Raw genomic sequence first — 25,042 nt, forward strand, 5'->3', positions numbered from 1 at the left:
CTCAAAGGTCCCTTCAGAAAAATAGCTCGAGATCCCACTTATTAGTTTTTAAAAGAAAATAAATGCAGGAAAATAACAATGGAAGAAAAGTTGAAGGGTAAATTATGTATTGCACTACAGAACTTTCAATTATTGACTAACAAAAGATATGTATTTACAGACTAAAAAACAAACTGAAATAGAAATCAACTCCTAAAACTAGGTGTCTAACTTAATATAATTATTGCAACAAGAATATTTGTAGTTCTAAATCAAAGATTCAACATCTATACAAAAGATTCGAAGGCCTTCAATTTTAAACCTTATATGTATAGCTCTTAAGCTTCTACATTATTGAATTGAATCCAGATCGTGAAAGCTTGAAAAGTGTTTGTATCATCTCTGTGATGCTTTTGAGTAAACTCAAGGAGAGCAGGCTATGTGAAGTACGAGTATAGTCGAGGGTTTTTGTAGTACACCAATTCAGTTGGTGGACTCACCACCTTATCATTGTCTGGACAAAGAAAGAAAGCAAGTGATTTTCTAGGAGTCTTGTTGTTAACCACTGCTCTATGTAATCAACTTTTGTATCTACCATTCAACAGGGCCTGCAAAAGGACAAACACCTAATATATCATATTCAAGTTGTAAGTCTAAGAATTCATGAGGTATATCATTGTGCATCATGTGGAAAGATCTTATAATATTTTTCAACAAAAAAATGTATTATTTCTTAATTGATTCTGCTTATATTATTTGTATGTAATACATAATACATTAGCTTATTATATAGTACTAGTTTGTAAATTTGCTAACCATAAATCTGTCGCCTATGTTAACCACAAAAGATGAAGTACCATTTGTTGTCCACAAAAACCTGAAGTTCGCTAACAGAATCTTGATAGAGAACGATTAATGATGTTGGATCATAGTGAGCCCATGTTCCTAAGGTGAGCTCTGGTTTCTGGCACGGGGGATAATAGTTGAGTCTCATTATGGATTCATTATCTTCGAAAAACTCTTTAAAGTTGCTCTTCTATACACCTAGGCTCTTCCCTAAAAGTTCCATGTACCTAAGAGAAAGTGTGCTCATGAAATTGCAATAATCTTGATAAACATTCCTGTGTAATTAAAGGGAAAAAAGGTTAATTCATTTACATAATCGAAAAATAGAAAAATAGACACTTTTTTTATTTCAATTTTTTTATCTGATTTTAATTTGACATAAAGTTTAAGAAATTAAAGAAACTTTTGAATTCAGTAGTCTAGACAAAAAATATATAAAAAAAATGTACAAGAATATCATTTAATTTAGTGGTCTAAAACATGTCATGCCAAAACAGGAAAAAACATTTTTTTGAAACATACCAAAAAGAAAAGTACGATAAAAAATTGAAAAAGATGAGAACTAAGATAGTTAATTGTCCTTACCCAAGATTTTTAAATCATTCACCCAATATACTTTGGAAATACTCCTCAACTATGTGAGATGAGCCTTCTTTAGCTGAGTATCGTAAAGAGAGTGTCTCTTTCCAAGGAAGCTTCAAAGAAAACCTTCCAGTAAAGTTGCTGGCATAACCACAATGTTCACCAATTTTCCTTTGAGATTTTTGCTTTTCACAGAGAGGAATGCCAAAGATAGATAGAAGGGGTGGGAGAGGGGCTGAGGGACGACAAAGGTACTAAAACAAAAACCACATGACATACGTACGTTAAATGGTAGGCCCATTACGAACAATCATTAAGGCGGTCTCCAATCTCACTCGGCTCGGGGGATCAGAGGGATCTGTCCATATAATGATGGGCATTAGAGACGAGATTAGCATCAACTTCGTGATTGACAACAAGAAAGAAACCATGACTCCTACACGCTTCACCAACAAGCCTAGATGTTTGTTCGGTGGCGGCAGGGTCACCAGAAAAGAAACCCCTTAAGTCAATAAGGGGAACATGAAATTTATGTGCTACAACACAAGGCTTCTTGTCATCCGGCCATATATATTGTGTGAGAATGTTGGACTCATTTTTCATATGGGATGTATCAAAAATCAATGGTTTTCCTCATCAAGTATAGGTGATTTTTCATTTGTGATTATACTATCAGTGGTCATTGTAAGCAAGGGTTTGGTTTTTTCTTTCTTGTGCAATATGTCAAAATTTGGAAAAGGAAGTAGAAGTAGTTTACTGCGAGGAGCCAAAATGAAGGATTATATAGGGCTTAAGGATGCTTAAAATTCGGATAGAAGTATGTTGTTTGAATCAGATTTTAAATAAGGAAATACTTTCAAAGATATGTTTGACCATAGATTTTGAATAAAATTCCTTAAAAAGTTCTCAAATATCAAAAACGGGTCTGAACAGTTGACAGAGAAGAGCTTAATAGTGCTTAATTTTGTGGCCAGAGAGTTTTCCATATTTTGAATAAAATTTTAAAAAATAAAATATATTTAAAGATATGTTTGACCATATATTTCAAATCAGAATTTGATTTTTTTTTTTAAAAAAAGCTTTGAATTATCAAAAATGGGTCCAAATAGTTTGTCAAGAATGGCTTAATAATGCTTAAAAGTGGGGTATAATTTTGTAATAGAGTGTACATAGACATATCTACACATAATATAGCATAACCATAGGTAGATATATTTAAAGAATTTTTCCGATTGATTTTCCTTAGATAGATTTCCTTATATTTCTACAAATAAATTTTATTCTTAAAATAATACTATAGTAAAACACACTAAATTAATATGTGTGACTATAAAATATTATTAATTTGTAGATGTATTATTTAATAGATAAATTATATTTATTAATTTAAAAAGTTTTGAGATTCAAGAAAAGTAAATTTTTATTACATAAAAATTGTTGTATCCTAATAATTTATGAATCATATTTATTGAATTTACATAAAAATAATAATTTATGATACATAAAGTGTAACACCTTTCTATTCAAAGGAACCAGAAAGAACTAGAATTTGAAAGAAACTGTTTTTGGAAATAATCATATTTGGAAAGTTTGACAAGTTGAGCTATGTATGAGTTTTGAGTCAACTTCAAACAATCATAACTACAAACACAGGATGAGTTAGGTGGGCTACAGGATACCGTAGGAGTGTTCTCATTATCTAATTTGTATTAGGGAGATATTCCTATTTGAAGTCGGGTTGTCTAGCTAAGGAAAGTCAAAACCGGATTTTCGAAGGGTATTATGGTCTTTTCACTACCCAATTAATTAAATTCATTTTTGGTAATTAAGCTGGGGTCTAAACTAAATCAGTTCAGTTTACGCTTAATGAAATTCAGTTAGGGTTTTGAGAGAAAAGAAAAGAAGAGGAAAAAAAGCATGGATTCGTCCCGTTCTTGAAGTTAAGCTTGTGGATTTCACCAAGGGTTAATCCCTACGAGGTATGTGAGATCACATAGCATTGGGTTTGTTCACCCATGCGCCAATCATGATTTGATTCTGTGAAATATTGTTCTTGAAAGTGTAGAAATTGAGTTCTTGATGGATTTTGTTGAAGTTTCTATTGGGTTCTTGATTGTTGATGTTATTGAGAAATTCTTGAGTTAAATTAATGAAATTTGATGTTGTTTTGAGTGGATTCTCATATACCTTGGTTGTTTATTCGAATTCTAAGTGTTTGGGGAAGAAAATAATTGAATCTAGAGGTTTTAGAGTTGAAAAATGAGCAAAACAATTCGTCAAAAACATGGGGAAGGGGGCTGGGGCGCCGCGCCACTTAGAGCACCCCAAATAAACTTCTGTAGCTTGGGCTCTGCTGAGCCGCACGACTTAGACTGCCCCAACCCAGTTCCTGAAGTTTTCCCTCTGGCTCACAGCGCCACTCAGAGCACCAGGGTCGCCATGTCTCCTACCTTTCCCACTTCTTTCCGTTTGAGTTCCCTTGAATTGTACCTATGTTTTCTAGTTGATTTCTACACTCTAAGGTACGTCTAAACATCATGATATCATCTATAACATAAGATCTTGACCTGTGAATCCATAAATCAAATTCAAGGTAGAGCTAAGAGTCAAGTAAAGAGAGTTCTTGGAATCTTTTCAAAGTCTATTTCAATCATTTTAAACTTGTTTTTTAAAATAATCAAGCATTGAGTTGAGAAATATTAGAGCCGAGTTCATTTCTTTAAAAATGAATTATGGGGACTAAGTAATCCCAAAGAAAAAATATTTTCACATTTAAGATAAGAGGAAATACCGATTTCCGAACAAGTTTTCATGAGTAGCTTTGAGTTCCATCTCTTTTAAGAGATAATCTTTTTGAGTAATAACATCAAATCACATAGAAAGAGTAATGTTTTTAAACATATCAACTGAGTTTTTCTGGAGTAGTATTTAGCACCGATATGGAGATGAGTCCATAATTGCTCAAGTCCCCATAAACCATGTAGCCAACGCGGGTAGAAAGGGTCATACTTTTTAGATGATTCCTTAATGCTTCTTATCATAGACTAGTGGATCCACTTAGTTGAGGCATTCTATATCCTGACAAGTTATAGCACAGTTCTGGCAGCATAGGCGAGATATTGTATCATCACATAGATCATACTGATGGTTGTCGATTAGAGAAACTCCCACAAAATTATATTACTTTATTATGTATGTATAGTGAGCTATTACTTACTGGTTTAAATGCTTTATATAAATTTCACCTTTACTATTGTTTAATTCAGCATTTGAGTTGAGTATTTAAGAGTTGAGTAAAGCTGAGGTAATTGTTCTTTCATAATTCAGTTCAAGCTTATGTCGTGTTTAGTTTTTCCGTCATATGCAATGTACTGATCCCGTTTGGCCTGCATCGCTTTATGATGCAGATATAGGTAACCATGATTAGCATCTAGTGCCCCATCAATCTAGTTGAGCACTCAGAGTCAATTGGTGAGTTTTCTTACTTTCTGGAGGATCCCATTTTACATTTTTTTTAGTATTTCAGTTATTAGGAGGCTCAGGGGTCTTGTCCCGACATCCCTCATTGTTTTAGAGGCTTCATAGATGGATAGCTATAGTTAATTAGTCTTTGCATTCTCAATTGTTTATGTTAAGACTTGAGTTGTCATTTTGGCCAGACGATTATTTATTTCAGGGCATTCTAAGTTATTTGCATGAGTATATTTTGAGACTGCTTAGTGTGGTTTAATTCTTCTGCTAAGAGTTAAGCCAGGCCAGGGGTTCGCTTGGGGCAAGCAATAGTTCTCGCCTGCCAGTCCCGCCCATGGTATTGGTTCGGTGCGTGACAAACATGGTATTACAGAACAGATTTCAAGAATCTTAGGGAGTCTATGTAGTCGTGTCTGTAGAGTCCTAGTATAAGAGCGCCACTTCTATAATTTGGAGGCTTCAACATTTAAGAACTATCTCACTTCTTTCATATTCATTTCGTCCGATAGAGTTAATCTTTGTAAAGTTTCCCTCTAAGTCGTGCTTGCGCATTTCTTTCAGATCATGCCTCCATGAAGAGTTGTCTAAGGTCGTCCTGCTAGGAGGAAAGTTCATGAGCAAGGGGTACCTAATGCCCCAGAAGTGCAACCCCAAGGAGAAGCCAATAATGCTGAATTTTGGGAAGAAATCTAAATGCTAAGTCAAGTTGTGACCAACAAAGTTGAGAAATAAAGATGGGCTAGATAGAAAGTGGCGGATGCTTCAAGGATCCATGAGTTCGTGAGGATGAATCCTCACACCTTCACTGTTTCAAGCACCACAGAGGATCCAGAAAACTTTATAGAGACAATGCAGAAGGTGTTTGAGGTTATGCATATTGTCGATGCATAGCGAGTGGAACTAGGTGCCTATCAACTGAAGAGTGTTTCTAGGACTTTGTTTGACTAGTGGAAGAAGAGTAGGGTTGACGATGTACCAGTTTTGAGTTTGAATGTTTTTGAGAAAGCTTTCTTGGGGCATTTCTTTCCCCGTGAGATAAGAGAAGCCAAGGTACGAGAATTACTTACCCTTAAGCAGGAACCTATGAGTGTTCACGAGTACAGTTTGAAGTTCACCCAACTTTCCCGATATGCTCTGGAGATGGTTGATCATATGAGGAGCAGGATGAGTCTGTTTGTTGCTCGATTGTCTCGTATGTCATATAAAGAGGGCAAGGCAGAGATTCTTATAGAGGACATGGACATAGCAAGACTTATGGGTTATGTGCAGTAGGTTGAGGAACATAATTTAAGGGATAGAGAAGAATTTATAAACAAGAAAGCTAAGTCAGAGGAATGAGTTCAGGCAGCAAAGGAGTAATGTGAACTAGTCTTCCTTTCAACATAAGCAAAAGGGAACTGCTCCATGATCTGCTAGTGCACCTACACCAAGGAACAAAGGTGATTATAGTAGTCAGAATTCACAGAATTTCAAAGCTAGACCTGATGCATCTCACGATAGTGTGGCACAAGGAGGTAATTGGACTCCTACATGTGCTCTGTTTGGTAGGAACCACCCAGGTGAGTGTCATGATGGCTCTACTGGTTGTTTCAAGTTTGGTCAAGAGGGTCACTTCATGAGAGATAGAGCTCAATCTTCTTCAGTTGATCCACCAGACAAGGCTGCACCTAGAGGAGCTACTTAAGGGACTGGCAAAAGAGCAAACCGCCTATATGCAATCACAAGTTGTCAAGAGCAAGAGAATTCTCCAAATGTTGACGCTGGTATGATCAAAGCCTTTACTTTTGATGTTTATGCTTTGCTAGATCCAGGGGTGAATCTATCTTTTGTGACTCCATATGTTGCGATAAATTTTGATGTTCTTCATGAAACATCTTGAACCCTTCGATATTTATACACATGTTGATGAGTCTATTCTAACTTAGAGAGTCTATCGTGATTGTGTTATTTCCGTCAATCACAAGAGCACCATGGCTGATTTAGTTCACTTACACACGATAGATTTTGATGTTATTCTAGGTATGGGCTGGCTTCATGCCTGTTATGCCTTCATTTATTGTAGAACTCGAGTTGTTAAGTTCCAAATTCCTAATGAGTCAGTTTAGAGTGGAGTAGCAGATCAGTAGTGCCTAAAGGTCGTTTCATTTCATACCATAAAGCAATAAAGTTATTTTCCAAGGCGTATGTCTATCACTTAGTTAGAGTTAATGATTTTAGTGTTGAGACACCTCCTATTGAGTCAGTTCCAGTTGTGAGTGAATTTCCTGACGATCTTCTTGGAGTCCCTCCTGAGAGAGAAATAGATTTCGATATAGATCTTCTTCCCGATACTCATCCTATATCTATTCCGCCATATAGGATGGCACCAGCTAAAAGGACAGTTCAAAGATCTCCTAGAGAAGGGTTTTATTCGACCAAGTGTCTCACCTTAAGGAGCTCTGGTCTTATTTGTGAGGAATAAGGATAGTTTTGTTAGATTGTGTATAGATTACCGTCAGTTGAACAAGGTTACTATCAAGAATAAGTATCCTTTTCTGAGAATTAATAATCTCTTCGATCAAAATCAGGGTGCCACTTGTATCTCCAAGATAGACCTCAGATCTGGGTACAAGCAGTTAAGAGTTAGTGAATATGATATTCCAAAGACAACTTTCAGAACCCGTTCTGGTCATTATGAGTTTCTGGTCATGTTGTTCGGCTTAACCAATGCGCCAGCAGCATTCATGGACCTTATGAATAGAGTATTCAAGCCTTATTTATATATGTTTGTTATCGTATTCATTGATGACATTCTAATGTATTCAAGGAATAAGGAAGATCATGCTTGCCATCTCAGAGTAGTTCTCCAAACTCTGAAGGATACAGAGTAGTATGCTAAATTCTCTAAATGTGAGTTTTGGCTTGAGTCTCTAACTTTCTTAGGCCACATTGTTTCTAGTGATGGAATTAGAGTTGATCCCTAGAAAATTGAGGGTGTACAAAATTAGCCGAGACCCTCATCTCCAACTGATATTAGGAGTTTCTTGGGGTTGGCTGGATATTATAGAAGGTTTATAGAGGGGTTCTCATCTATTTCCTCACCTTTGACCAAGTTGACTCAGAAAACAGTGAAGTTTCAATGGTCTGAAGCTTGTGAGAAAATATTTCAAGAATTGAAATCTAGGTTGACTACTTCCCCAATATTGACCTTACCGGAGGGTACGCAAGGCTTTGTTATGTATTGTGATGCGTCCAGAGTTTGTTTGGGTTATGTGTTAATGTAGAATGGTAAAATTATAGCTTATGCCTCTAGACAACTGAATGTTCATGAGAATAATTATCTAACCCATGATCTAGAGTTGGTTGTCATAGAATTTTCAGTAAAAGTTTGGTGTCATCAGCTTTATAGTGTTCACTGATCAGAAGAGTCTTCAGTATGTTTAGTCAGAAAGAGCTTAATCTTAGACAAAGGAGGTGATTAGAGTTACTCAAGAATTATGACATGAGTATTCTATACCACCCAGGTAAGGCTAATTTTGTTGCTGATGACTTGAGCAGGTTTTCTATGGGTAGTACCACCCATGTTGAGGAAGAAAGATAGAGTTAGTGAAAGATGTGCACAGACTTGCCCGGTTAAGAGTTCGACTAATGGATTTCACAGAAGGAAGAGTGGAGGTGATGAATGGGGCTAAATCATCATTAGTGTATGAAATTAAAAAGAAACAAGGCCAAGATCCTATTTTTCTTGAATTGAAGGCAAATGTTCATAAGCAAAACGTGATGGCTTTTGAACTAGGGGGAGATGGTGTATTGAGGTATCAAGGTAGGTTGTGTGAACAAAGGGTTGATGAACTCTAAGACAGGATCATGGGGGAAGCTCATAGCTCCAGATATTCCATTCATCCGAGTTCCACAAAGATGTATCGTGACTTGAGAGAAGTATATTCGTGAAATAGTATGAAGATGGGTATTGTTGAGTTCGGTGCTAAATTCCCTAATTGTCAACAAGTTAGAGTAGAGCATCAAAGGCCCGATGGTATGACTCAGAATATAGAGATTCCATAGTGCAAGTAGGAGATGATCAATATGGACTTTATTACTGGTTTGTTGCGGTCTCGCACACAACATGATTCCATTTGGGTGATTGTTGATCAAATGACAAAATCAACCCACTTTTTGCGAGTAAAGACTATCCATTCAGCAGAGGATTATGCCAGGTTATATATTCAAGAGATAGTAAGACTTCATGGAGATCAAGTTTCCATTATTTCAGATAGAGGTGCACAAATTTAGAAGTCATTCCAGAAAGGCTTGGGTTCAAAAGTGAATTTGAGTACTGCTTTTAATCTTCAGACAAATGGTCAAGTAGAGAGCACAATTCAGACCTTAGAAGATATGTTGAGGGCCTACGTGATTGATTTCAAGGATATTTTGGATGATCACCTACCCCTCATTGAGTTTGAATATTACAATAGTTACCACTCTAGAATCCACATGGCTCCTTATGAAGCTCTTTATGGGAGGCGATGCAGATCTCCTATTGGATGGTTTAAGGTTGGTGAAGCAGGGTTGATAGGACCAGACTTAGTTCATCAATCTATGGAGAAGGTGAAAGTTATTCAAGAGAGGTTGAAAACAGCGTAAAGTCGTCATAAATCCTACACTGATGTTAGAAGAAGGGAGTTAGAGTTTGAAGTAAATGATTGGGTATACTTGAAAGTTGCACCCATGAAAGGTGTTATGAGATTTGGTAAGAAGGGGAAGCTTAGCCCCCGGTATATTGGCCCTTAAAGAATATCCAAAAGGATTGGTAATGTAACTTATAAGTTGGAGCTACTACAAGAGTTAGTAGCGGTCCATCCCTTATTTCATATTTCTGTGTTGAAGAAGTGCATGGGAGATTTTTCACTTATCATATCTACTGAAGATATTGGTATCAAAGATAGCTTATCTATGAGGAGATTCTTGTTCAGATTTTAGACCGGAAGGTTCGCAAGTTGAGAACCAAGGAAGAAGCATTAGTCAAAGTTCTTTGGAGAAATAAGTTTATTGGGGAAGCTACTTGGAAAGCTGAGGAGGACATGGAGAAGATATATCCACATCTCTTTGAGCCCAGAGAAATTCCAGATCAACGTACTAATTTGTTTAATTGATATACTGCATGTGTTAGATTTGGTTGCTAGGTGTTTGAGATTAATGTTAGATCTTACACCCTAAGCTTGTACGAGTAATCTCATTCGATGACGAATGTTCCCGAGTGGGAGATATTGTGACACGTTGCTATTCCAAGGAACTAGAAAGAACTAGAATTTGAAAGAAACCTTTTTAGGAATAATCAAATTTGGAAAGTTTGACAAGTTGAGCTAAGTATGACTTTTTGGTCATCTTCAAACGAGTATAACTCCTAACACAAGATGAGTTCTGTGGGTTACAAGATACCATAGAAAGTATCTTTGAAGTATCTTTCCAATGCCACCGAGTTTGCTCATTTTTTAGTTCGTATGAGGGAGATATGCCCATTGGAAGTCAGGTTGTCTAGCTAAGGAAAGTCAAAACCGGATTTTAGAAGGGTATTATTGTCCTTTCAATACCCAATTAAGTAACTTCGTTTTTGGTAATTAATTTGGGGTCAAAACTGAATCGTTTTAGTTTATGCTTCATAAAATTAAGTTAGGGTTTTGTGAGGAGTAAAGAAGAGGAGAAAATAGGAGAAGAAGCAAGAATTCATCGCGTTCTTGAAGTTAAGCTTGTGGATTTAGCAAAGGGTTGATCCCTACGAGGTATGTGAGATCACATAGTGTTGGGTTCGTTCACCCACACTCCAATCATGATTTGATTTGGTGAAATTTTGTCCTTGAAAGTATAGAAATTAAGTTCTTAATGGATTTTGTTGAGGTTTCTAGAGGGTTCTTGATTGTTGATGTTGTTGAGAAGTTCTTGAGTTAAATTACTGAAATTTGATGTTGTTTTGAATGGATTCTCGTATGCCTTGGTTGTGTATTCAAATTCTAAGTTTTTGGGGAAGAAACTAATTGAATCTAGAGGGTTTAAAGTTGAAAAACGAGCAAGAAAATTCGTCAAAAACCTGGAGAAGGGGGTGGGCTGTTGCACTAGTCAGAGCGACCCAAGTAAAGACCCAAATAAACTTTTGTAGTGTGGGCTTTAGGGAGCCGTGCCAATCTGAGCGCCCCAACCTAGTTTCTGAAGTTTGCCCTCAGGCGCCCGGCACCATTCAGAGCGCTAGGGTCGCCAGGTCTCCTACCCTTTTCCACTTCTTTGCTTTTCAGTTCCCTTGAATCTTACCTATGTTTCCTAGTTGATTTCTACACTCTAAGGTACGTCTAAGCATCATGAGATCATGACCCTTGAATCCATAAATCAAATTCAAAGTAGAGATAAGATTCAAGTCAATAGAGTTCTTAGAATCTTTTCAAAGTCTATTAAAATTATTTTAAACTTGTTTTTAAAAGACTTAAGCATTGAGTTGAGAAAGAGTAGAGCCGAGTTCATTTCTTTAAAAATGAAGTGTAGGGACTAAGTAATCTTAAAGAGTAAATGTTTTTACATTTAAGATGAGAGGAAACACCGATTGTCGAACGAGTTTTCATTAGTAGTTTTGAGTTCCATCTTTTTTAAGGGATAAGCTTTTTCAGTAGTAACCTCAAATCACAGAGAAAGAGTAATTATTTTAAACATATGAGTTGTGAATTTTGGGAGTAGTATTGAGCACCGATATGGGGATGAGTCCATAGTAACTCAAGCCCCCATAAACCATGTAGCTAGTATGGGTAGAAAGGCTCATACTTTTTAGATGATTCCTTAATATTTCTTAACATAAACTAGTGGATCCACTTAGTTGAGGCAATCTATATCCCGGCAAGTTATAAGACAGTTCTAGCAAGATGTGCGAGACGTTGTATCATCACATAGCTCATACTGATGGTTGTCGGTTAGAGAAATTCGCACAAAATTATATTACTTTATTATAAATGTATATTGAGTTGTTACGTACTGTTTTAAATGCTTTATATAAACTACACCTTTATTGTTGTTCAATTCTATATTTGAGTTGAGTATTGAAGAGCTGAATAAAGTTGAGGTAAGTGTTTATTTTGAATTCAGTTCAAGCTTATGTCGTGTTTAGGTTTCCCCTCGCATGCTTATACATTCAATGAAATCATGTCATTTGGCCTGCATCGTTTTATGATGCAGATACAAGTAACCAGGATCAACATCCAGCGCCTCGTCGATCCAGTTGAGAACTAAAGTCAGTCTGTGAGCCTCCTTGCTTTCCGGAGGATCCCTTTTTACATTGTTTTAAGTATCTCAGTTGTTAGGATGATCGGGGGTCTTATCCTGACATCCCTCATTGTTTTCGATGCTTCATAGACAGATAGATATAGTTCGTTAGTTATTCCATTTTCAATTATTTATGTTAAGACTTGAGTTGCCATTTTGGCCAGACATATATTTATTTCAAGGCATTCTAAGTTATTTGCATGAGTATATTTTGAGGTTGCTTATTATGGTTTAAGTCTTCCGGTAATAGTTAAGCCAGGCCGAACGTTCACTTGGGGACAACAATGGTTCTCGAGTGCCATTCCCACCCAGGGTGTAGGCTCGGGGTGTGACAAACTTGATATCAAAGCACAGAGTTCAAGAGTCCTAGGGAGTCTATGAAGCCGTGTCTGTAGAGTCCTTGTTATCGGTGTGAAGGGCGCCACATCTAAAATTACGAGGCTGCAACCTTTAGGAACTATCTCACTTCTTTCATATTCATTTTGTGTGATAGATTAATCTCTGTAAAGTTTCCTTCTAACTCGGGCTTGCGCATGTCTTTCAGATCATGCCTCCACGAAAAGCTGTCTAAGGTCATCCTGTTAGGAGGAAAGTTGAAGAGCAAGGGGTATCTAATGCCCCAGAAGTGCAACCTCAAGGAGAAGTCACTAATGCTGAATTTCAGGAAGCAATCCAAATGCTAAGTCAAGATGTGACCAACCAAGTTGGACAACAAAGAGGGGCTAGACAAGAATTGGCTCATACTTCAAGGATCTGTGAGTTCTTGAGGATGAATCCTCCAAGCTTCAAGTGTTCAATCACCGCAGAGGATCCGGGAAATTTTATAAAGGAACTGCAAAAGGTGTTTGAGGTTATGCATGTTGCCGATGCTAAGCGAGTGGAACTAGCTTCCTGTCAACTGAAGTGTAATGCGAGGACTTGGTTTGACCAGTGGAAGAAGAGTAGGGCTGACGATGCACCAGTTTTGAGTTGGATTGTGTTCGAGAGTGCTTTCTTGGGCAGTTTCATTCCGCGTGAGCTAAGAGAAGCCAAGGTACAGGAATTCCTTACCCTTAAGTATGAACCTATGAATGTTCATGAGTACAGTTTAAAGTTTACACAACTTTCCTGATATGCTCCGGAGATAGTTGCTGAGATGAGGAGCAAGATGAGTCTGTTTGTTGCTGGGTTCTCTCGTCTTTAAAGTAAGGAGGATAAGCCAGTGATGCTTCTAAGTGACATGGAAATAGTGAGACTTCTTGTTTATGTGCAGCAGGCTTAGGAAGAGAAGCTGAGGGATAGCGAAGAATTTAGCAATAAGAAAGCTAACATAGGGAATGAGTCCGGGCAGCAAAGTAGTAATGTGAACCAGTTTTCCTTTCAATATAAGAAAAAGAGACCGACTCCATCATCTGCTAGTGCACCTGCACCAAATAACAAAGGTGAGTCTAGTAGTCAGAATTCGCAAAATTTAAAAGCTAGACTTGCTCAGTCTTAGGGTGTTGTGGCACAAGGAGGTAATTGGGCTCCTACATGTGCTACGTGAGATAGGAACCACACAAGTATGTGTCGCGATAGCTCTACTGGTTGTTTCAAGTGTGGTCACGAGGATCACATCATGAAAGAGTGTCCTAAGAACAGGCAAGGAAATGGTAATAGGGGCAAGAGAGCCCAATCTTCTTCAGTTGCTCCACTAGACAAGGCTACACCTAAAGGAGCTACTTCAGGGACTGGCGGAGAAGCAAACCGCTAATATGCAATCACTAGTCGTCAAGAGCAAGAGAATTCTCCAGATGTTGTCACTAGTATGATCAAAGTCTTTACTTTTGATGTTTATTGCATGCTAGATCTAGAGGCAAGTGTATCTTTTGTGACTCCATATGTTGCGATGAATTTTGATATTGTTCTTGAGAAACTTTGAGAGCCCTTCAATGTTTCTACACCTGTTGGTAAGTCTATTCTAGCTTAGAGAGTCTATCCTGATTGTGTTATTTCTGTTTATAACAAGATCACCATGGTTGCTTTAGTTGAGTTAGACATGGTAGATTTTGATGTTATTCAGGGTATGGACTGGCTTCATGTATGTTATGCCTTCATTGATTGTAGAACTCAAGTTGTTAAGTTCTGAATTCCTAATGAGCCATTTATAGAATGGAGTAGCAGATTAGTAGTGCCTAAGGGTTTTTTCATTTCATATCGTAAGGCGAGAAGGTTTGTTTCCAAGGAGTGTGTCTATCACTTAGTAAGAGTTAATGATTCTAGTGTTGAGACACCTCCTATTGAGTCAGTTCCAGTTGTGAGTGAATTTCCAGAGGTCCTTCCAAACGATCTTCTCAGAGTCCTTCCTAAGAGATAAATAGATTTCGGTATAGATCATATTCCCGATACTCGTCCCATATCTAGTCTACCATATAGGATGGCACCAGCAGAGTTAAAAGAGCTAAAAAATCACTTGATAGATCTCCTTGAGAATGGCTTTATTCGACCAAGTGTCTCACCTTGGGGTGCTCTGGTCTTATTTGTGAGGAAGAAGGATGGTTCTCTTAGAATGATTATAGACTACCATCAATTGAACAAGGTTACTATCAAGAATAAATATCCTCTTCCGAGAATTGATGATCTCTTTGATCAACTTTAGGGTGCCACTTTTTTTTTTCCAAGATAGACCTCAGATCTGGCTACAATTAGTTAAGAGTAAGGAATGTGATATTCCAAAGACTATTTTCAGGACCCGTTATGGTTATTATGAGTTTCTGGTCATGTCGTTCAGTATAACCAATGCGCCTACATCATTCATGGACCTTATATATATAATATTCAAGTCTTATTTGGATATGTTTGTTATCGTAATCATTGATGACATTCTAATTTGTTCAAGGAATAAGGAAGATCATACTAGCCATCTCAGAATAGTTCTCCAAACGCTAAAGGATACAAAGTAGTATTCTACTTTCTCTAAATGTGAGTTTTGGATTAGGTCTCTAGCATTCTTAGGCCACATTGTTTTCGGTGATGAAATTAGAGTTGATACCCAGAAAATAGAGGGAGTGCAGAATTTTCCGAGACCCACATCTCCAACTGATATTAAGAATTTCTTGGGGTTGGCTGGATATTATAGAAGGTTCATAGAGGGGTTCTCATCTATTTCCTCCCCTTTGACCAAGTTGACTCAGAAAATAGTGAAGTTTCAATAGTTTGAAGGTTGTGAGAAAAGCTTTGAGTAATTGAAAACTAGGTTGACTACTGCCCTAGTATTGATCTTACCAGAGGATACACAAGGCTTTGTTGTATATTGTGACGCGTCTAGAGTTGGTTTGGGTTGTCTGTTAATCTAAAATGGTAAAGTTATAGATTATGCCTCCAGACAGTTGAAAGTTCACGAGAAGAATTATACAACCAATGATCTAAAGTTGGCTGCCGTAGTATACGCTTTAAAAATTTGGCGTCATTATCTTTATGGTGTTCATGTGGATGTGTTCACCAATCACAAAAGTCGTCAGTATGTTTTTATTCAGAAATAGCTTAGGTGATTAGAGTTACTCAAGGATGATGACATCAGAATTCTATACCACCCAGGTAAGACTAAGGTGGTTGTTGATGCCTTGAGTAGGTTGTCTATGGGTAGTACCGCCCATGTTGAGGAAGAAAAAGAGAGTTAGTGAAAGATGTGCATAGACTTGCACGGTTAAGAGTTTGAGTAATGGATTCCACAGAAGGAGGAGTGGTGGTGATAAATGTGGCTGAATCATCATTTTGTGTCTGAAGTTAAACAACACCAAATTCCTATTTTGCTTGATTTGAAGGCAAATGTTCATAAGCAAAATGTGATAGCTTTTAAACAAGGGGGAGATGGTGTATTGAGGTATCAAGGTAGGTTGTGTGTACCAAGGGTGGATGAACTCCAAGAGAGGATCATGGAGGAAGCTCATAGCTCCAGATATTTCATTCATCCGATTTACACAAAGATGTATCATGACTAGAGAGAAGTATATTGGTGGGATAGTATGAAGAAGGGTATTGCTGAGTTCTTGCTAAATGCTCGAATTGTCAACAAGTTAAAGTAGACCATCAAAGGCCCGATGGTATGGTTTAGAATATAGATATCCCGGAGTGGAAGTGGGAGATGATCAATATGGACTTCATTACTAGTTTGCTATGGTCTCGTAGGCAACATAATACCATTTTGGTGATCGTTGATTGAATGACAAAATCAACCCACTTTTTGCCACTAAAGACTACCATTCAGCAGAGGATTATGTTAGATTATATATTCAAAAGGTAGTAAGACATTATGGAGTTCCAGTTTCCATTATTTTAGATAGAGGTTCACAATTTACTGCACAATTTTAGAAGTCATTCCAGAAAAGTTTGGGTTGAAAGGTGAACTTGAGTACTACTTTTCATCCTCAGACAGATGGTCAAGCATATCGCACTATTCAAACCTTAGAAGATATGTTGAGGTCCTGCGTGATTGATATCAAGGGTAATTGGGTTGATCACCTACCCCTCATTGAGTTTACGTACAACAATAGTTACCACTCTAGAATCCACATGGCTCCTTATGAAACTCTTTATCGGAGGCGATGCAAATCTCCTATTGGATGGTTTGAGGTTGGTGAAGCTGGATTGATAGGATCATACTTAGTTTATCAAGCTATCGAGAAGGTGAAAGATATTCAAGAGAGGTTGAAAACATTGGAGAGTCGTCAGAAATCCTACCCAAATGTTAGGAGAAGGGAGTTAGAGGTTGAAGTAGATAATTGGGTTTACATGAAAGTTTCACCCATGAAGGGTGTTATAAGATTTGGTAAGAAGGGGAAGCTTAGCCACCGGTATATTGGCCCTTACAGAATATACAAAAGGATTGGTAATGTAGATTATGAGTTGGAGCTACCACAAGAGTTAGCAGCGGTCCATCCGATATTTCATATTTCCATGTTGAATAAATGCATGGGAGATCCTTCACTTATCATACCTACTGAAGATATTGGTATCAAGGATAGCTTACTTATGAGGAGATTCATGTTCAGATTTTCGACAGCCAGGTTCGCAAGTTGAGAACCAAGGAATTAGCATCAATCAAAGTTATTTGGAGAAATCAATTTGTTGAGAAAGGTACTTCGGAAGCTGAGGAGGACATGAAGAAGAGATATCCTGATCTCTTTGAGCCCAGAGAAATTCCAGATCACGGTACTAATTCTCTTTTAGTACTCTTTAATTGATATTGCATGTGTTAGATTTGCTTGTTGGGTGTTTGAGCTTAATGTTAAATGTTATGCCCTTAGCCTGTAAGAGTAATCTCATTCGGTGATGAATGTTCCTAAGGGGGAGATAATGTAACACCTTTCTATTCGAAGGAACTAGAAAGAACTAGAATTTGAAAGAAAACTATTTTTGGAAATAATCAAATTTGGAATGTTTGACAAGTTGATCTAAGTATGAGATCTGGGTAAACTTCAAACGATCATAACTCTTAATAGAAGATGAGTTAGGTGGACTACAAGATACCGAAAGAAAAATCTTTGAATTATCTTTCCAACGCCAGTGAGTTTTCTCAATTTTTAGTTCGTATGAGGGATATATGCCCATTGGAAGTCAGGTTGTCTAGATAAGAAAAGTCAACCGGATTTTAGGAGGGTATTATGGTCTTTTCACTTCTCAATTAATTATATTCGTTTTCGATAATTAATTTGTGGTCTAAACTGAATTAGTTCTATTTACGCTTCATAAAATTAAGTTAGGGTTTTGAGAGAAGAGAAAAGAAGAGGACAAAAGAGGAGAAGAAGCAATGATTCATCACGTTCTTGAAGATAAGCTTGTGGATTTCGCCAAGGGTTGATCCCTACGAGGTATGTGAGATCACATAGCATTGGATTCATTCACCCACATGCCAATAATGATTTTATTCCATGAAATTTTGTTCTTGAAAGTATATAAATAAAGTTCTTGATAGATTGTGTCGAAGTTCCTATTGGGATCTTGATTGTTGATGTTGTTGAGAAGATATTAAGTTAAATTCATGAAATTTGATATTTTTTTGATTGGATTCTCGTATACCTCAGTTGTGTATTCTAATTCGAAGCATTTGGGGAAGAAACCAATTGAATCTAGAGGGTTTAGAGTTTAAAAACCAGCAAGAAATTTCATCAAAAACCTGGTGAAGGGGGCTGGGGCACCGCGCCATTCAGAGAGCCCCAAATAAACTTATGTTGTTTTGGCTCTGGGGCTCCTCGCCACTTAGAGCGCCCCTACCCAATTTCTGAAGTTTTCCATCTGGCGCCTAGCGCCAGGGTCGCCAGGTCTCCTACCCTTTCCCGCTTCTTTCTGTTTGAGTTCCCTTGAATCGTACATTTGTTTCCTAGTTGATTTATACACTATAAGGTACGTCTAAACATCATCATATCATCTAGAACATGAGATCATGACCCTTCAATCCATAAATCAAATTCAAGTTAGATCTAAGAGTCAAGTCAATAGAGTTCTTAGAATCTTTTCAAAGTCTATTACAATCATTTTAAACATTTTCTTAAAAGACTTAAGCATTGAGTTCAGAAAGAGTATAGCCAAGTTCATTTCTTTAAAAATGGTGTATGTGGGACTAAGTACTCCCAAAGAGCAAATCATTTCACATTTAAGATGAGAGGAAACACTGATTTCCAAACTAGTTATCATGAGTAGTTTTGAGTTCCATCTATTTAAAGGGATAAGATTTTTGAGTAATAACCTCAAATCATAGAGAAAGAGTTAAGTTTATAAACATATGAGCTGAGTAATTTTTGGAGTATTATTGAGCACCGATATGGGGACGAGTCCATAATAACTCAAGTCCCCATAAACCATATAGCCAATGTGGGTATAAAGGGTCAGACTTTTTAGATGATTCCTTAATGCTTTTTCACATAGACTACTGGATCCACTTAGTTGAGGCGTTCTATATCCTAGCAAGTTATAGGATAGTTCTAGCAGCGTGGGAGAGACGTTGTATCATCACATAGCTCATAGTGATGGTTGTCGGTTAGAGAAACTCCCACAAACTTATATTACTTTATTATATATGTATATTGAGTTTTTACGTACTGTTTTAAATGCTTTATATAAACTCCACATTTACTAATGTTTAATTATGCATTTGAGTTGAGTATTCAAGAGTTGATTAAAGTTGGGGTAAGTGTTCTTTCAAAATTCAGTTCAATCTTATTTCGTGTTTAGTTTTCCCCTTGCATGCTTGTATATTTAATGTACTGATTCCATTCGGCCTGCATCATTTTATGATGGAGATACAGGTAATGAGGATCACCATCCAGCGCCTTGTCGATCCAGTTGAGCACTCAGAATTAATTTGTGACCCTCCTTGCTTTTTGGAGGATCCATTTTTACATTGCTTTTAGTATTTCAGTTTCTAGGATGATCGGGGATCTTGTCCTGACATTCCTCATTGCTTTAGAGGCTTCATAGATGAAAAGCTATAATTCGTTAGTCTTTCCATTCTCAATTGTTTATGTTAAGACTTGAGTTGTCTTTTTGGCCAGACGAATATTTATTTCAAGGCATTCTAAGTTATTTGCATGAGTATCTTTTGAGACTGCTTATTATTGATTAAGTCTTCCGCTAAGAGTTATGTCAGGCCAAGGGTTTGCTTGGGGCCATCAATGGTTCTCGAGTGCCAGTCGCTCCCAGGGTGTAGTCTCGGAGCGTGACATAATCCTTCATTTTGGCTCATCACAATGAACTATTTCTAAGCATCCTTAAGCCCTATATAATACTTCATATTAGTTCCTCACAAAGAACTACTTCTACATCCTTTTTCCCATTTTGACATATTGCACAAGAAAGAAAAAACCAAACACTTGCTTGCAATGACCACTGATAGTATGATCATAAATGAAAAATCATCTATGCTTGGAGAGGAAAAACCATTGATTTTTTATGCATCCCATATGAAAAATTACTCCAACATTCTCATATAATATATATGTCCGGATGACGAGAAGCCTTGTGTTGTAGCAAAAGAACTTCATGTTCCCCTTATTGACTTAAGGGGTTTCTTTTTTGGTGACCCTTTTGCCGCCCAACAAGCATGTAGGCTTGTTGGTGAAGCGTGCAGGAGTCATGGTTTCTTTCTTATAGTAAACCACAGAGTTGATGCTAATCTTATCTCTAATGCTCATCGTTTCATGGACATGTTCTTTGACATGCCTCTCTATGAAAAGAAAAAAGCTCAAAGGAAAATTGGTGAACATTGTGGTTATGCCAGCAGCTTTACTGGAAGGTTTTCTTCAAAACTTCCTTGGAAAGAGACACTTTTTACTATACTCTGTTCAAGAAGGCTCCTCTCACATAATTGAGGAGTATTTCCAAAGAACATTGGGTGAAAGTTTTAAAAATCTCGGGTAAGGACAATCGACTATATTTCCCAGCAAACCCGGTGCGAAATCATCCCTGCAAAACCCATAACCTAGCAGCCTAAACGATCATGTCACCATCTCCTTTTACCCCCTTTTTGCGGAGTCGCAGGCCTGCTCAACAGTCCTATCCTTTGTCGTGAAAAGGAGCAAAGGAATTCAAATTTAAACATTCGTTTAACCCCCCCCCCCCACCAATCGACCTTAGTTTTTCGGGCTATATAAAGCTTTCATCTTCACTGTTTTAAGGCAACAGCTCACCTCTTAAGAAGAGGATTTTGGACATAAAAAAATAAAAAACAACAAATCCTAAAGAGGGAAAGATTAAAAAAAAAAAAAAAACTCTCCTAGTCCTTGGTTTATCGACAACCTGAGGTCTACTTCTTTTTTTTTTTTATGTTTCGGTGTTGATTCTCTTCTTTCGTAACCAAATTCATATTGGTGTAAAAGCTTCATGGTCAAGCTCGTTGTCCTAGTCTCGCTGCCCGAAAAAGGGTAATTTCACCCCCATTTAGTTTTTCTTTGTTCTGCTCATCTTCAATCTAAGCATTATAATTTAATTTATCATAGTTTCTATTTTAGTATGTTTGATTCTAAATGAGAATAAGATTATGCGTCTTATTTTTATCAATACAATTCTATCATTAAATTGTTGGCCGTATTGTACTCGATTTGTTGCCTGCGGATTATAGTTCAGTTTTGAGGTTTTGATTAGACTTTATTTGTTATCTTTTCTTATTCGATTCTTGCTTGAGGTTGAGAAGTAATGTTTGTTCTTATTTATTGTTAGTGTCAGCATATTAGCATGATTTGAATTCGTTCCTCTCAAACTTAAGGTCGTATTGAAGTTGTGGACAAAGGTTTATCGTTTGCGGGTCATCTGTTAGTTTGAAATGATGTATTCTGTTGTGTTTCTTGTCCTTGGCATGACTTGAGAGTTGTCTTTTCTTTAGTGGTTTGATTATTTAAAATAGGTTTTTTGGGGCATATTGTTGCTACCTCGAATAAGACCCCGTTTCTCTGTTTAGATGCAGCATGATCATTATTTTAACTAGTTAGTAGAAAAGTTTGAATTTGAACCAAGTTCTATGAGATATGATGTAGTTTACTCTTTTCTTTCTCAAATGCCTTGATCATGTACCTTATTGTATCGTTTCCATTATGTACCTGATCTTGTGTTTATTTTGTTTAAATTTTGAAGTTTTGTCCAGATTAGTGAAGTTCTAAGCATGAAATGGGTTAACAAACTGACTAATCCAAGTTTTGTTGCTCCTTTTTTCCTTGTACGAGTTTATTTTATCTCTAGCATGGTTAGTGTCATGTTTTGGTGTTTCTCATCTTAAATCTTCCTACTTGAATCCTTGTCGAATTCATTTTGTCATTGTTTTTCTCTCTTTTCAAAATCAAGTCTTTAATTTTATTTGCTACTGGTTGGCATCATTTTCATTTAGGTGTAGGATCTCAAAATTAACTAATATGATATGGTTGAAGCAGTTGGGCATTTAAAAGATCCCTATGAAATGATTTTTTTTCTTTACATTACTAGTAAAATCTCTCTTTTGGAGTATTCTTGATCGCTGGTAGATTTTCTTTGCATTAGTTTTAAAATAATTGCTTAGTTCATTTCTAAGAGGGCATGCCTTCCTCAAATGATTTCTTTGGCACTTGTTGTTCAAAGATGTGTGCTCCATGCTTAGCCATTTAGTTGATTTGGTTTATTGTTGCTTTTACTTCATTTTCATGTAGTTAATGAAGTGTCTAGAAGTGTATTAGTTTGTAACTATGTTCTTATCTCTTAAACTAATTTGTGTGTTTATCTCCGTCATGAGTGAATCATTTGATCATATGTTTGTTGGAAGCTTTACCTTTTCTTTTTTTTCCTAATTCTTTTCTTTTTCTTTGTATGCATATAAATTCCATATGAGTCCATTGTGGACTCCCTCCCTCCTTGCATATCGAGTTGGGCCATGGAGGCCCAATTTCTCCTCTTTTATCGAGTTAAGCCTTGACTATCGTTGGGAAGTTGAAAGCAAGAATACATGAATTGGAAGCTAGTATACAGAAATTACAAGGAAAAAATGGGTCAAAATCCCACGGAGTGAAGCTCAAAGAACCTATTTGGCAACAAATGGAATCTAAGTCTAAAATGCCATAATTGGTAGATGATGGCTATTTGCCCAAACATTTTATCACTTTATTTTAATATTGTTTCTCGTCTATTTGCTTGTGAAATATGTTATTTTTACTTAACTCAACTTTAATCACTTAATTAACTTCTCCAAATGATTAACTATATTTTATATGTTAGTTTATTTTTATAAAATTTCATTTTTAATCAACTCTTAATACATTTAATGAAATCTTTAGTCAAAACTTTCTATTTATTTTTCAAATGGTTCGAATTATTATTTCTAAAAATGATTCAAATAAATTCTAATTAAAGTCTAATAACTTATAATTTAATTCAAATATTTCATTTAAGGTCCCCTTTTCTTAAAAATCAAAAAATTATTCTTTGCTTAACAATTTTTTTAGTTAATATTGTAAACCATTTTTATAATCATTTATCTAAAAAATAGTCAAAAATATATTTAATCTAAGTCGTAGGATAACTGCATCTTAGCGGACACTTTAAATGTTTTAAAAACCTTCCTGAAGTGTAAATGAGAACCTCATACCCTTTTTCTCTAAATTTTTAAAGACTGAAATTATGTTTTCTTAATTTCTTTATAAAATAAAGTGGCGTCTCTTTTCTAAGTATTTTTCTCAAATCATTTTATACTTAGAACATTTCAAAAAGTGATTTTTCTAAAGATAATCAAATTACGGCATAACAATGTTATTTTGGCAAAGCTCAAGAAAGTTTAGGAAAACTTCAAAATTAGAAATCGTTTTCAATCTTAGAACAATGGTCTTTTAGTTTTTCAATTTAGTAAGTTATATGTTTTTTCTTACTTTTTGGAAGCTAAACATAACTAAGTACTTATGTCTCATGTTTTTAATGGATGATATACGGCATATTTGATTTTTATTGATATTTAATGTAGTGTTTGAATCCCTTTTTTTATTGTAACTGCATTATTTAGTTCATAATATAATTATTGATCTATATTGTCCAGTTTCCTATGCTATGTGCACTGGATAGATTGCCCATCCTTGAACTATTAATAAAGCATAATTGTGTATGTACTAACAACATAAAACATACCAACATACATACAAAATTTTATTTTGCTTTATTTATGATGTGATATATGTTTCAAATTTATTATCTTAATTTTCAGACTTGTGTGCTTTCTATGTGAATACACCAATATGCATCTATATGTATGTAACCATATAACTTTAGGTAAACACGTGCATGTAAATTGTTATAAGGGTGTAATATCTAATAACGATGTATAACTCTCTCTTATTCTAAAATATTTCAAAGTTTTTCTTGTCACATTTCTTAAAAGTAACTCTTGTATTCCAAAAATTGCCCTTAAATTTTAGGCAAATTTAGTGGAGTATGATTTTAGAATAATATTTTTTTTTCTAAAATTCGAGTATCCATCTAGGTTATTTTTCTCTACAAAATATACTAAAAGTTATTATTTGTTGTCTGAAAAATCAAAAGATGGTGTGTTCTGTGGGGCTTTAGAAGTTTCTTATTATAATTTGTTCATGATTGCTTTCTAGAAATTGAAACTCGAAATTATGACATCATGTGTAGATAGATTTAAGGATTAAGATTTAAACTAGATAAGTTTAACCTTTAATTCTTTAAGATTCTTCATGCTAATCTCATTGTACATTTCAAACTATGTGTTCACAATTAGATATTATTTTTGCACTTTTAATAGTTTTAATTATTTTTCACGTATTTATTTGTGTTTCATATTGAAAATACTAGGTTTAGTTGGACCTATAGAACATATGCACTATCTTCCTCTGCTAACATGTCGTTAAAAATTATTTATTTTAAACTGCAACCAAACAAGAAGATTTAGCTAGTGTCATCAAACAATGTCAAAACAAACCATCAGGGAACCCCAATGAGTAGAAGCTCTAATGTTACTACTATTTCTCCCACTAATAGTAATGGCCATCAACTGGTGGGCCTACCAAGTAGCTCAAATTTAGAGAAATAGATACGTAAGAAAAATGAGAAGAGAAGACCACTTGAGAATCATCCTGATGGGGTGTATCTTAAGTTATCATATTTTGAACTTGATAAAATCCTTGGATTTCTCTTAACTCTATGTGACATGTTTTGTATGTATAGAAAATTCCAAGATGGGGAACTTAAATGAAATAGATTTGGATAGTTCTACAGTTAAAAAGTGTAGGAGAGATGATGTAAGTTATGATGACAATCCCATTGGGGGAACTGTTTTATCAATCCATGGGATAAGAAAAGGTTAGTGATATATATATATATATATATAGATATATATATATATATATATATATATATATAGATATATATATATATATATATATATATATATAAATAAAAAAAT

The 25,042-nt window shown here is 35.9% G+C and overlaps 1 protein-coding gene and 2 pseudogenes across 1 annotated transcript; 2 read left to right on the plus strand and 1 right to left on the minus strand.

The window, feature by feature from the left end:
• Nucleotides 1-317: 317 nt before the first annotated feature.
• On the minus strand, nt 318-2,090 carry LOC125864903 (gibberellin 20 oxidase 1-like; annotated as a pseudogene).
• Nucleotides 2,091-6,848: 4,758 nt separating this feature from the next.
• LOC125863761 (uncharacterized) lies at nt 6,849-13,888 on the plus strand. The gene is made up of 4 exons (XM_049543770.1): nt 6,849-6,897; nt 7,077-7,281; nt 12,742-13,189; nt 13,733-13,888. Exons 1-4 carry the CDS (start codon nt 6,849-6,851, stop codon nt 13,886-13,888), a joined length of 858 nt encoding a protein of 285 aa, XP_049399727.1.
• A 6,103-nt stretch (nt 13,889-19,991) lies between these two features.
• Nucleotides 19,992-20,529, plus strand: LOC125864912 (gibberellin 20 oxidase 2-like; annotated as a pseudogene).
• The last annotated feature ends 4,513 nt before the right edge of the window (nt 20,530-25,042 follow it).

The sequence above is a fragment of the Solanum stenotomum genome, chromosome 5 (genome assembly GCF_019186545.1).
Source record: "Solanum stenotomum isolate F172 chromosome 5, ASM1918654v1, whole genome shotgun sequence".
NCBI lineage: Eukaryota > Viridiplantae > Streptophyta > Magnoliopsida > Solanales > Solanaceae > Solanum > Solanum stenotomum.